General features: G+C 39.9%; 1 protein-coding gene across 1 annotated transcript in view; it reads left to right on the top strand.

Annotated features, from left to right (window-relative positions):
- The window catches only part of LOC101856795 (TNF receptor-associated factor 2), a gene marked incomplete in the record, with an annotated part of 23,721 nt that extends 13,440 nt beyond the window's left edge, over positions 1-10,281 (top strand). Inside the window, 8 exon segments of the mRNA XM_005095186.3 lie at positions 136-204; positions 693-857; positions 2,238-2,360; positions 2,944-3,078; positions 4,277-4,492; positions 5,062-5,193; positions 6,982-7,065; positions 7,714-10,281. Of these exon segments, the coding sequence (XP_005095243.2) occupies positions 136-204; positions 693-857; positions 2,238-2,360; positions 2,944-3,078; positions 4,277-4,492; positions 5,062-5,193; positions 6,982-7,065; positions 7,714-7,899 (1,110 nt within the window).
- Between the last annotated feature and the right edge of the window lie 2,983 nt (positions 10,282-13,264).

The following is a 13,264-nucleotide window of genomic DNA, read 5'->3' as shown; positions in this document are numbered from 1 at the left end:
GATTCATGTAAAAGAAATAAAGTAATCTCTAATACATTAGTGTTGTGAATGTAATGGAATAACTACTGCATTTCTATCAGATGTAACTCATTTCAAAATGTAATTCTTTGCTTTTTCTTTACGCCTTTTTCTCAGATGAAAGAACACCTGGAGAAACATTGTCCCAAAAGATTGATATCCTGTCCTATGGGCTGTCCCGAGCAGGTAAATCTGACAAGTTTAATAGTGTTTGGGTTTTGCACCCCTATCAGTACTATCATGTTATTAAAGAGGTGGGACTTCCAAATTTAACGTGCATCTCCAGCTGGACCGAGCCAAATAGTTTGAGAGTATGAAAACTCCACAAAATGACTTGAGTTCAAGAACGTCCAGTCTGGGATTCAAACCAGGGCCATCTTCTTTGTTGTCTAGCATGATATGACTTGAGCGAACAGGAGACCCGAGTTTGATTCCTGAGTGGGGAGAACATTTTTATTGAGTACCTCAGCTGCTGGGATGTTGTAATCATCTCAGCTTGGGGTGGCCCTGACAGGCAGGGTTAGAAGCTCACCTCTTAAATGATATAAATTGTGTCAACGGGACGTAAAAAACACCTACAACACCTCAGCTATACAGTAAGACTGACGACTTCGAATTTGAGTTTGAAAATCCTCAGCGTAGTTTGTATGTCAGCTATTCTGGTTTGGTTTCAGTTCAACATGGACATGTTCTCCGACCACATACACAAGTCGATCGAGTCGCACCTGGTGTGGACGGTCCAGAAGATGATGCTGTTGGAGCAGAAGTTTGAGGGTGGCATGGCGCAGCCAGCCGGACTGATGCAGGTCAAGGGAGAGATGAACAACATCGAGAAAAAGGTCGGTGAAGAGAACCCTTGTCCCGGAGACATCGGTTCATCATTGTTGTGTACCTGTATTGTTTTAATTTTTTCTGACTGTTTGCATGTCTTTTCTATCAAACATCTATCGTCCTTATCTTTTTTTCTTCCTCTTCTGTGTATGTTACTCTCTAGTTACACCTGTAATCTTTGGCACTTATATGACCTATTTGTATTGCAAGTGCTGTTAAACTGACTAAAACTAAAACGACGGGTCTTTCTTTCTTTTATATATACTATGTAACAGTTAATTGTCTAAGACTATCACCTGTACAAAGGACCACTTCCGACTTCCGCCCTTGCTTTTTTGTTGTTCCTTTATAATGAAATGGCACTGTCCTGGACATCTACTTGTCCAAAGCAATCACTTTTCTCTTTGAGAATGGGAGAGTCGTCTTGGATAATTTCGGTGAGTGATTGGTGGGTGCTCTGGTGTGGTTTACTCCTTCCTATCCAACATCTGTTGTCCTTTTCTCTCCTCTTTCCTTTTTTTGTCTTTGTTGCTTCCTTGTAACACCTTCTAACCTTCTGCATTTATATAAATAACCTAATTGTGTTGCAAGTGCCATAAAAGTCTTACAACATTTTTTTTTAAAGGACTGCATATACTCATACTTTTTATTTTTTACTGACTGGTCTTTTTTTGGATAAATTTTTTAAATTGTCTTTTTGCTTAGTCTCTCTCTCTTTATCTCTCTCTCTCTCTCTCTCTCTCTCTCTCTCTCTCTCTCTCTCTCTCTCTGTGAATCACTTGAAAAACAAAATATGCTTAAGATTCCCCTTTGAGAACAGCTTATGTCCTGAATAATGTAAACTGTGCCAGTAGGATTTTCATAAAACAGGTGCAGCAACTAATTGTTTATTTGGTCGCTTTTAAGGACAAGCGGGCTAACCCAGATTTCGGGGGGTTCCAGAAATCTTGACCTACACCAAAAGTGGGCATTGCCCTACCTATTGGAGGAGAAGTTTGGTTTCATTGGTGTGTATATTTGTTTGGTTATAGAAAAAACTCTTGTGGGTTGTTGATGTGTGATCTGGTGTGGTTTGCTCCTTCTTTCCTATCATACATCGATCGTCCTTATCTCTCCTCCTTCTATTTGGTTTGTTACTCTCTTGTAACACCTCTAATCTTTGGCATTTATATGACCTAAGTGTGTTGCAAGTGCCATAGAAAACTCTCTTTGTATTTTAAAGATACTGAACAAGAGGCAAAGACTTTACCTTCGATTTTCTCAAAACAGCATTTTTCGGGATAGCCCCCTTGTGCTTAAAAGCGACCAAATAATGTAAACTGTGCTAGGTGCAACAACTAATTGTTTATTTACAACCATGCCTGTTGTGTTTCTTGTCTCTCATTCAGCTTCAGGCTGTGGAACGGCAACTGAAGAACATGACGGTGCCAAAATCTTCGTCGACGTCGTCAGAGTCCTCGCAGGACGCTAGGGCGGAGGGCGGTACAGGCCAGGAGGGGAAACCTTCCAAGGTGAAGCTAAATTGCTTGGTGGTTGCTGTTGTTGTGGTTGTGGTGGTGTTTTTGTTTTTATTATTCTTCTCTTTCTCCTCCTCGTCCTTCTTCTCCTCCTCTTTCTTCTTCTTCTGCTCCTCCTCCTGCTCCTCCTCCTCCTGCTCCTCCTCCTCCTGCTCCTCCTCCTGCTCCTCCTCCTCTTCCTTCCTCCTCCTCCTCCAGCTCCTCCTCCTCCTCCTGTTTTATATGTGGGTAGGTGCTTGGCAGGTGCTCTGGTGTGGTTTGCTGCTCCTTCTTTCCCATCAAACACCTATCTTCTTTATCTCTCCTTTTGTTTGTATGTTACTCTTTAGTAGTAACATCGCAAACTAATCTTCAGCAATTATATGACTTATGCAGAAGACCCGAGTTCAGTTCCAGAGTGGGAAGAACTTTTTTGTAGAGTATCTTGGTCTCTCTCCTGGGATGTTGTATCCCTCTCAGCCTGGGTTGGCCTTGACAGGCAGGGTTGAAAGCCTGCCTCTTAATTGATCTAACTTTTGTTGTTTTTTTAAATTGAAAAAAAAAATCTTGTTTCTAAATCTAAAACGAAACTTTCCAGGTGTCGTCGGAGGTAGCAGCCAAGACTAGTCTTCGCCTCATTGAGCCAATTGTCGCGGTGCTGCACAGTGAACTGGACAAGGCCATCCACTCCTTGCAGATCCTGGAGGGCCACTTCAGGCAGCAACAGGCACAGGTAAATTCTCTCCTACTTCTTTTTGTGTTTGTTAGTAAAATTCTCTCCTACTTCTTTTTGTGTTTGTTAGTAAAATTCTCTCCTACTCTCCTACTTCTTTTGTCTTCTTCTTCTTCTCGATCGCATCAGATTTGAAGTCCGCTATCTATCATACACTGGGCTGTCCTGCTCAGCTCATCTGTCGGCCCGTACAGCTTCTTTTGTAGCGTCCGTGGGGTTGGCCGCGTTTCCTGTCTCAGAGCTCTGTGCTGAAGGATGTATTTCACAGTTCGGTCCACTTCTTCACACTGGCATTTTTGTGATTGTGCTTGTTGAAAACATCTGTACATAATGTGTTGTCTCCGTCTTATGTGTTGTGCTCTTACTCTGAAGATAATCACTTGTACTTTTTTTGTATTTGTTACTCTCTTGTAACACCTCTAATCTTTGGCACTTATATGACCTTATTGTGTTGCAAGTGCCTTCTTGACAATGGTTAGCTGTGAAGAATTTCAACTGAGCTTGTTGATATTGACCAAGGATAGAGGGAGACCTTTGAATAATGAGCTATAGATGACTATTTAAAATAGTCATCTATAGCTCATTATTCTTTTCCAGCTCAAAATGCCTTGCCTGTCAGAAATCTTTGTTCATGATTTGCCACATAGAATACATTATTTTTTAAATTTCAATTCAAAAAGTGTTTTAAAATATATCACTACATAGTTAAATCAGGCGTTCATCAATTTTTTGGCAAATGGAATTATTGGTACCATCTTAAAGCTTGTTCATTGTCTTACTTTTAATGAAAAATTACCCATCTGTCTTATTAAATAAAAGTCGAGATATTTGCAGATTAAGGAGGTGAGGGTAGCCTGGTGTCAGAGGTCAAATTAGCAAGAAAATGGCCATCAAAGATTGATGACTTCAAATGCTGTGGTGCCCTTGAAAACTGCAAATTTACATTTTTTATGCCTTCGCTCAACTTTCATCGGTAAAATCCACGCAAGAATGCATTTTTATATTGACATAAAAGGGTGAGAAGCCAAAAAAAATTTTTAAAATAAAAATTGTCTAATGGGCAGAAAATCATCGGTTTCTTCGATCAATATTTCAACAAGCACCTAGCATCACTTCATCACAATTCCTCCGCACACATTTAAGTTTAGTAACCAGTAGCAGCACTGCACTGTCCTCTCATGTTTTGTCTCATTCACAGCTTGATGAGCTGGAGAGTCGGTTCCGGGCACAACAGCAGTCGCTATCGCTGGTGGATGCCTCAAAAGCTGACCTTGAGATGCGCCTGGCTGCGCAGGAGAAGGCTCGCTACGACGGCACAATTTTATGGAAGGTGTTTGGGTTCGAGTCCAAGAAGAAGGAAGCTATCACCGGCCAGACCACAAGTCTTTACTCTCCAGCTTTCTACTCTGGACCAGTGAGTTACTTGGTTTTGTTTTTGCTTTTTGTTTTTTTAAGGGGAGGGGAAGGCGAGATCTTTAACATGCGCAGTTTGCACATGGGACCTCTGAGATTTTTTCGCCGTTATCCGAGAAGGTAACATGTTTGATCTTACCTACCGTAAGATCAGGGTCATGACTGAAAACAGCACTAAGAGGAGCCAAAAGGAGAACATTTTTATTTTGAAAAAAAAGCATTTTCCGTTGTTGTCAAGATTTGAACATGAGATCTATAGAATGAGTGGTGAGCACTATAACCTCTAGACCATGAGAGCCCTCATCATTTAGAGTTGTGCAATGTAATTATCATGTTATTATTATTGTTGTTTTTGTTATTATTATTATTATTATTATTACATCTGCGGTACTGTTCTCAGTGCTTTTAAAGTTCGTAATTCTTCAGAGTATATTTATTTCCTATAAATTTAATTCCACTTGTCACTGCATGCTAAAACAGTGGCTATCATAGGAAAAAATTTTACTCTCTCCACCTTTTCTTTCCTAGTGAGGAAAGCTGTGAGCGCAGCCTGTAATTTTCTACTTTCAGTGTGGTTACAAAATGTGTGCCCGTATCTACCCCAACGGCGATGGCATCGGCAAAGGTTCTCACATTTCCCTGTTCTTTGTCATCATGCGGGGGAACTACGACGCCTTGTTACCCTGGCCCTTCTCACAGAAGGTATGTTTTACCGTGGTTTTGACTTCTACTAAAGAATACGTTTTTTTCTCAGCTTTGGCTCGTCACAGAAAATATGTTTTGCCGTGGTTTTGACCTCTCACAGAAGGTAATATGTACTGTTTCTCTGATCTCTCTGATGTGGGGGGTTGACGGGTGCTCTGGTGTGGTTTGCTTCTTCTTTCCTATCAAACATTTATCATCTTTATCTCTACTCTTTCTTGTTTGTGTTTGTTACTCTCTTGTAACACCTCTAATCTTTGGCACTTATTTGACCTTATTGTGTTGCAAGTGCCGTAAAATTCTGACTAAAACAAAAAAGAGAGCGCACTTTTTTCTGTGGCTCTGTCTCTTTGCTTTATTTATTTTTTTTTTAGTTTTGATGTAGGAGTTACAATTTAGATTTTTTAGGAGGTTGGTTTCTGATCCTGCCTGTCAGGTCCGACCCGAGCTGACTGAGAAGAATACAACATTACAGCAGAAAGACTGATTTACTAAATGAAAATTTTCTCCCCACCTGGGAAATCCAACTCTAGTCTCCTGATCGCGACAGAGAAGGGCCTAACCGCAACATCACAGATGCTGGTTTTGCTTTTCTGCGCAAAGTCTGCTGGGTCTGTGCTTTAATGGTTCGGTGCTCTGCCACTGCTTAGAGAAGAAGAGAGGTGAACTCTTATGTGGAAAGGTTGTTTTTTTTTGGGGGGGGGGGGGGGGTGTCGTGTATCTCCATCTAGGGTGAATGAAGTATTACACTCGGTAATCATGTGATCGATTTAAAGCGCTCAGAGCTGTTGTGGGACAGAGCGCTATATAAATGCAATGTCTTATTATTATAATTATTATTATTATGATTACTATTAGGTCTATCTTCTGAGATGCTGTATCCTTCTCAGCGAGGGTTAGGCCTAACAGGCAGAATGGAAGTCCCCATCTTTACATTTTTTCATAGCCTAGTATTTAGCATATTAAAATTATTAATTACATCTGATATGCCGATAACGCTCACTCAGAAAAGGCCCTTCAATCGTTTCTAGATACTGTTGTAACAGAAAGTGAACGTAAAGGATTATTGTTGAATGTAAAGAAAACAGAATGCATGGTAATATCGGAAAAAGCAGCAAATCCTATTTGTAATCTCATAAGCGAAGCCTCCTAAATGAGCTAAATTGTGTGTAGATGGTGTTCTGTTCCAAATATCCGCTTGGTAAATTGCTATTGAATACTCTGAAAAGAAAACTAAACAAATTTTTCTAGTTCATAAAAACATGGCGATGTTTGTGATATTGTTTGTCTGTTGTGTACATTTGAATTTGTCAACACCAAAGATGGGGCAATAAAGTATATTAATTGTGAGGCATCGTGGTGTAATCAGGCGCTTAGCTAAATATTTGAATCATAGAAACCGTCATTGTTCTGCTGGTATTATAATCAAATATTTTAAAATCACATTTCTGTGTGGATTTTTCTGACAAAATGTTGAATAAAGGCACCAAAAACGTACATTTTCAGGTTTTAATTCAGGTTTTAAGGACTCTCAAGCTATACAAATCCCCAAACTCTTGTTGATTTTACCTCTGATGCCAGGTGACCGCCCCTCCTTCAATAGTAAATATCTCGTGTTTTATTCAAAATAGAATCATATTATTTTCTTTTCATCTAAAGCAAGACTATGATCAAGCTTTAAGCTGAGACCAAAAACTCAAAATGCCCAAAAATTGAGGAGTGCCTGGTTCTCCACCACGTTGTGACATGTTTACTGCAATGACAAGTGTACTTCGTTTGTTTCTGCAGGTGACTCTGATGATGATAGACCAAAACCATAAAGAGCACATAGTGGATGCCTTCAAGCCCGACCCCACCAGCACCTCCTTCAAGGTGAGAGTGGGGGAAGGAAGATGAAAGTGGGTGGTTGGCGGGTGCTCTGGTGTAGTTTGCTCTTTCTTTCCTATCAAACACCTATCGTCCTTATCTCTCCTCCTTCTTTTTTGTGTATGTTACTCTCTTGTAACATATATTCTTCGGCTCTTGTATGACCTTATTGGGTTGTGTTGCAAGTGCCATAAAACACTTACTAAAACTGTGGGTGGTTGGTGGGTGCTATGGTATGGTTTGCTTCTTCTTTCCTATCAAACATCTATCCTCTTTATCTCTCCTCCTTCTTTTTTGTGTTTGTTACTGTATTGTAACACATCTATTCTTCGGCACTTATATGGCCTTATTGTGTTGTGTTGCAAGTGCCATAAAACACTTAAAATTAAAACAAAAAGATGAAAATCAGAAAATTCATAAGGTGCTTTGTGGTAACATGTCTAGAAGGATGAAAGTGTCTGTTTTGAGGTAGCAAATCTAATAAAAGGATGAAGATTCATGACTGTTTCGTCTTAGCAAGTCTTAAAAGGGTGAAGTCTCTATCTGGTTTGATTTGGGGTTTTGTAGGAGGTCTAAAAAGACTAAGGTTTCTAAATGTTTCGTAGTAGTAGGTCTAAATGGATGAAAGTTAATGTACTTCCCAAAATCTTCCAGCGTCCCACGACGGAGATGAACATCGCCAGCGGCTGCCCGCTGTTCCTGCCCCTGGAGAAGTTGCACAGCCGACAGCACGGCTACCTCAGAGACGACACCATCTTCGTCAAGATCATCGTGGACACGGAGGGGCTCGACCGCTTCACCGAGATGAACCCGGGACGTTTCGCTTCCGGTTATCCCTGAGACAATCCTCCCCTCTCTCCGCCTCCCCCCACTCCCCTCGACCTCACCCCCCTTGACATCCCCTCTCCCTCTCAGATGTGTGCAGCACTGTGGTCTGATGTTGTCTTGAGAAAAGTGCGGTATATACTTGGCTCTGTGTCGCAAAAGTGAAGAATAGCTGCATCCTGTATCCTAACCACCCCCCCTTCCCCCCCACCCTCCTTTCTCGCTATTCAGGGGATTGACACTTTGCCATCACAAGGCTCATATAGTAAAAACTTTTGCTATCAAAGGCAAAGGCATTTTAGGGAAAATCTAAAGAAACTGGGTGGTAAACATTGCTGATTGGTGAGATGAGGCGGCGAAGTGTTTTATGAAACAGTGCCTCAAACAAAATACAGGACACACACTTTGTGGCGAAAGAAAAGAATGCTCTATCTTCTCCTGTTACACCCCCCCCCCCCAGAATTTGTTCCCCAATCTCCCAATTTTTATGAAGGATTATGAGGAAAGCTCGTCTATCTCTATTTTTACTTGGGGGGTTTGCAGGTCTGGGATTATTCTTTACTTATGCTCTGCCAGTCACTTGCCAGGAGTGCATTGACAGTGTCACTTAAAAAAGGAAGAGTACAGTCAAACCTGTTACAGATGATTGCCCACAGTCAAGGGAAAAAGTGTTTGTCTGAGACAGGTGAATGCCTTGGACTGTGTATTTATAACACAGAAAAAAACACAATGGGGGAAAGTGGGAAATGGTCGTTTGTACAATTGATTGTCTCTGACAGACGGTCATATGACCAGGTTTGGCTGTATTGTAGCTAAGTATCGGAACTTAATCGTCATAGGGGTGCTACTTTTTTATATTTTTGAATGCATCTGGTGAGTGTGGATGTTTTGAGCCTTTGTGATTTGTATAATAGTGCAGCAAATGCTTTTCTGATGACCTGATAGTGATACATGTTGTTTTGTTTATAAAGGAGTCGGAAAAATCAGAGAAATGTTGCTTTATTTAGGTAGCGCCCCGTTCATGAGAGTGCTGAAATGGTTTTGGGTCATTCCATGTGAAATAAAACTGCAGTGACAAGTTTATTGTGGGGATGAAGGCCAGTGGAAGGAGACCTTGGGTTGAGGCCCTGGTCTGGTGGTAAATTCTTGGCTGTTTAGAAGCATGTGTGAGGGTTCTGTGCACTTGGCTGGAGAATGGTTGCACCCCCCCCCTCTAACTGGAGAATCATGACTGACAACAAATCGAGTGCTGATAAGCCTTTGGAAATCTTGTGGCTGTGTTGGAACGGGGATGTCAAAAATACCAACTTGTTACCAGGAGAGGTCAGAAAAATAAAGGGTCCAAGTCACCTTGAGGTCATGCTGAGAAAAATTGCAAAAAGTAGCTGTACTTAAGCATGGTGTACTACTGAGTTTGGGCAATTTGTAAAGCCATTACTCTGATCTATAGCTATCCAGTCATTCTATTTAGATATTGCTACCTCGTGTAGTCTCCCCTGACATGGTGTGGCCATACTGAGAACTCAATTCTTAGCAAAATGTGACTTGTGCCCTTTACTTATCTGACGCCATCAATTGTTACATGTGTCTTAGTGCTTTTTACATGTTATGTCGTTGCTGCCAAGTATGACGATTGCACTCTTTAAGTATTTATATATTTGAAAAATATATTGTTCCTGTTTTATCTGTATATCATGGTCATGTCAATTGTATTTTGTGCAAAGCAGTCACAGCTAGAATCAAATACATGCTTTTTTCATTTGTTTACCTAACATGTTAGTCTGTTGACAGGAATGTTCAAGAGAGATTTTTAAAAACAAAAAGATAATATTCACTTCACATGTATGCCTTGCCTGTGCACGTTTAGTTTGTAAGATGAAAATGCTGTTTCTGTCTGTCAAAGTTCCATTGTCTTCCTGTATACAATGGAGAATTCCTTTGCCAGGCAAGCGGGAAAAAAAAAGAGGAAATTTTATAAGTCGGCAATTTTGTTTTGAGGGAGATCCAATAAGAGATACAGCTGTACTTTATGTATTGACGTATGATAACTCTAAAAGTAAAAGGTCGTGATTTTTTCTGGCAATACATGAAAGAGATCGTAGAAATTTTCTGCTTTGAAAAAATCGCAACCTTCCTGTTAACTTATCTAAACTGTGTTAACAGGGGCGCAAAACAATCATTCATTCTTCATCCCTGCCAAATCTTCCCTTACATGAACAAATCAACTGCTTCATGTAAGACTCCCAACACATGTAACTTCTCAAAAGCGGAGTCTTGCACTAAGCAGTCGGAATGGTTTATTTAACTCTTTGTAGGTTATGTTTAAGCTCAGGCATTCGTTTTTGAGCGTGACAAAATGATGGCTAATGTTTCTACAGAGTTCTTCTTTTACAAAAATAGAGAGACAAACTAACAAGTTGACAAAGACGATCAGTATACTGGCAAGGATACGTGATTTACGTGCAGTGTGAGTGAAAAATGGATGTGTGTTCCAACTGAGAATTGATTACATTTTTCTTGTTCTGAATGTTAAAGTATCATTGTTTCATCAAGGAGAGGCTATGCTTGTGATTTTTTACGGTTTTGCTTATAATTGTTTTAACGCCCTTTGGTCACTAAGCTTGCCATGATTTTTGTTGGTTTTAATCTGACCGGAGTAAAGTATTTGACTGATTTATGTCACTAAGGACAGTATAAGGTGTTTGAAATAATGAGAATATTTTGTCACTTTTTAGCACAAAAGGGGCTGTCACGATAAATGCTGTTTTGAGAAAATCGAAGTTAAAGTTTTTCGATCCTTATTCAGTCTCTTTAAAAGACAAGGAGAGTTTTCTTTATAACCAAACAAATATAAACACCAATGAAACCAAACTTCTCCAATAGGTAGGGCAATGCCCACTTTTGGTGTAGGTCAAGTTTTCTGGAAATCCCTGAAATCTGGGTTAGTCCGCTTGTCCATTTTCATTTGTTTGAAAGTTGGCATGTTCATAAATAGAAAAGAGCTGTTTTGTAACAAATTTAAGTATGTCGGCCCATGGTAGCACGAAGTATTAATGTTTCTGATGACAGGGATGGTTTTTTTCAGAGTTTTTTATTCTAATGTTTTTCTGCTATTCTCAGTGGAATCAGTTAAGTGGAGTCCACTAATAACGAGTCTTGAAAAAACGAGAAGTCTGTTAAAAAGACACTATTCTAAAACCCCGTTTTTTTCTCCTCTTTACATTTGTAAACAAAATACTGCTATAGCGCTATCAGACACACTTGCTAGTCGGTTATAGCGGAATATTGATGCTGCTGTGCACATGGCATAGGCCAATTATACATAATGCAAGACCTCGCCAGTTGGGAAACTTGTTGCTGATCTTGCGAAACAAAGAATAGGGGAGCCCATGTGCGTCAACAATGAAGGCCGGAGCAACTGAGTAGGGAGGGTGTGGCATGCGCAGACAAGCAGAACGCATCACGTGATAGGCCAGTTTAGATTATCAAGGCCTGCCATGCCTCTCACTTCTCCGATGCGGGGATGGAGAGGTAACAGCAATGTGATGGATGGAGCGAATGTGTGACGTGCACTAGCAGACGGAATGCACCACAGGGTGGGGTGGGGTGGGGGGAAAACACAGCGGGCGAGTTAGCCCAGAGCCCTTTCTTTCTGATCGCTAACGCCGAGCTGTCAGTCCACATCGCTAGATCTTGCGCAAGAGAAACAAACCTGATTTGATTTTTGATCAAGTAAGACCTAGAGATCATGTTGAAACAAAATCATCATCAGGGGAGATAGCAAAAGGAAAAAAACAGAACAGCAAACTCATAGATTAGGCCTACTTTACAGTTTCCCTTGAATTTATTACTGGATCCCTTATAGCGAGAATCCTGCTATAACGGACATTTTGCTTCGGTCCCCTCCCTCTCATTATAACAGGATTCCACTGTATCAAATTCTCAGCATTTGCTTTCTGATTATCCCCATATTGATTGCTGAATGTAAGGTTCCGCCATATGTCATTTTGAAAAGTTACGTACAACGGAGGCTAGTGCAGAGCAGTCGATAGTAGTTGTGTCTAAAAAGTTATTTTTAACAAAATCCCACTGACATCCTCATGATTATCTCAATTCTTGGTTGTTTTTTTTTCGATAAAAGTCCACTTGAACCCTCATACTTACTTCCATTTACGCTTGGCTTCACAGTGACCCAGATGTGGCCCCACATAGAGTGAAGACGGTTCAAGGAAACTTTTACCATTTTTACACACGTCTGTTTTGAATCATTTGTCCGACTTATTAGTCTATGGTGTAAATGGTATGGCCCCTCTCATCTGGAACTTTATTGGGTATCTAAATGCAATTATTATTATTATTATTATTATTAATATTATTGTTATTATCATTGGTAGAGTTTATTATTATTATAATTATTGTTATTGTTATTATTTACCTCTTTCTTATCGGATGCCGTATCCTTCACAGTATGCATAGGTTGCTCGTGACAAGCAGAGTTGAGCAGCCTGACTCCTAAATGATGGAAATTGTGTCTATGAGAATTGCGCTTAATTAATTATCATTTCCCACAATGTTGTCAGGCCTTCATAAAGTGGAGGGTTAAGTACAATATATAGCTATTTTACTGGGATTGTGATTTTTTCTTTTTTTTTTCTTTTTTTTTAGGGGGGATGGTGGAGTTGTCCTCCTTTCTTTGCATTTCGTAAAACATACACCTGTTATTTCCTGACAGACCGTTAGTAAAACTTTTGTATATGTTTGTTTTCCCTTCATACTGTCAGAAACATGATAATGGCAGTTTATATTCTGCACCCTGCAATATTCAATACAAATATGCATACTTTTTTTTCCACATTTATATATATATATATATATATATGTATATGAGTATAAGTTTTATTTTAGCAATTTGTTGAGTGTTGTGTTCCGAGGTGTCAGCCTTTTGATGATTGATTTGATGGTGTTACAGTACCTGGGTCTTGTACCAAATGTGTGAGGTGGCGTGGTGAAATCAGGCTCAGATCAAAATAATCGCTTCGAAGATATCGGCCTTTATTCGCCAGTTTGATTTTTTTTGGGTTGCTAAAAACGTTTAATGCCCATTTAAAAACATTTCTGGGTGAATTTTATTGAAAAACGTTGATTAAAGGGCATAATAATTATAGGCCTACATTTTCAAGTTTCCAGGGACTCTCATGCTTGGAAATCGGCCATTTTTTGGTACTAAATTTTCCTCTGAAACCCCGCATGCTCCTTAAATCGCAAATATCTGAACTTCTTTTCAAGATAAATGTGTATTTTTTTCATCAGAAGATAATCAAATGAACAAACTTTAAGGTGATACCAATAACCTCACATGCCCCAAAATTGGCCAGCGCCT

The sequence above is a fragment of the Aplysia californica genome, unplaced genomic scaffold, assembly GCF_000002075.1.
Source record: "Aplysia californica isolate F4 #8 unplaced genomic scaffold, AplCal3.0 scaffold00097, whole genome shotgun sequence".
In the NCBI taxonomy this organism is placed as follows: domain Eukaryota; kingdom Metazoa; phylum Mollusca; class Gastropoda; order Aplysiida; family Aplysiidae; genus Aplysia; species Aplysia californica.
Note: the sequence above shows the minus strand (reverse complement) of the source record. Positions and strands in the feature narration are given on the sequence as shown.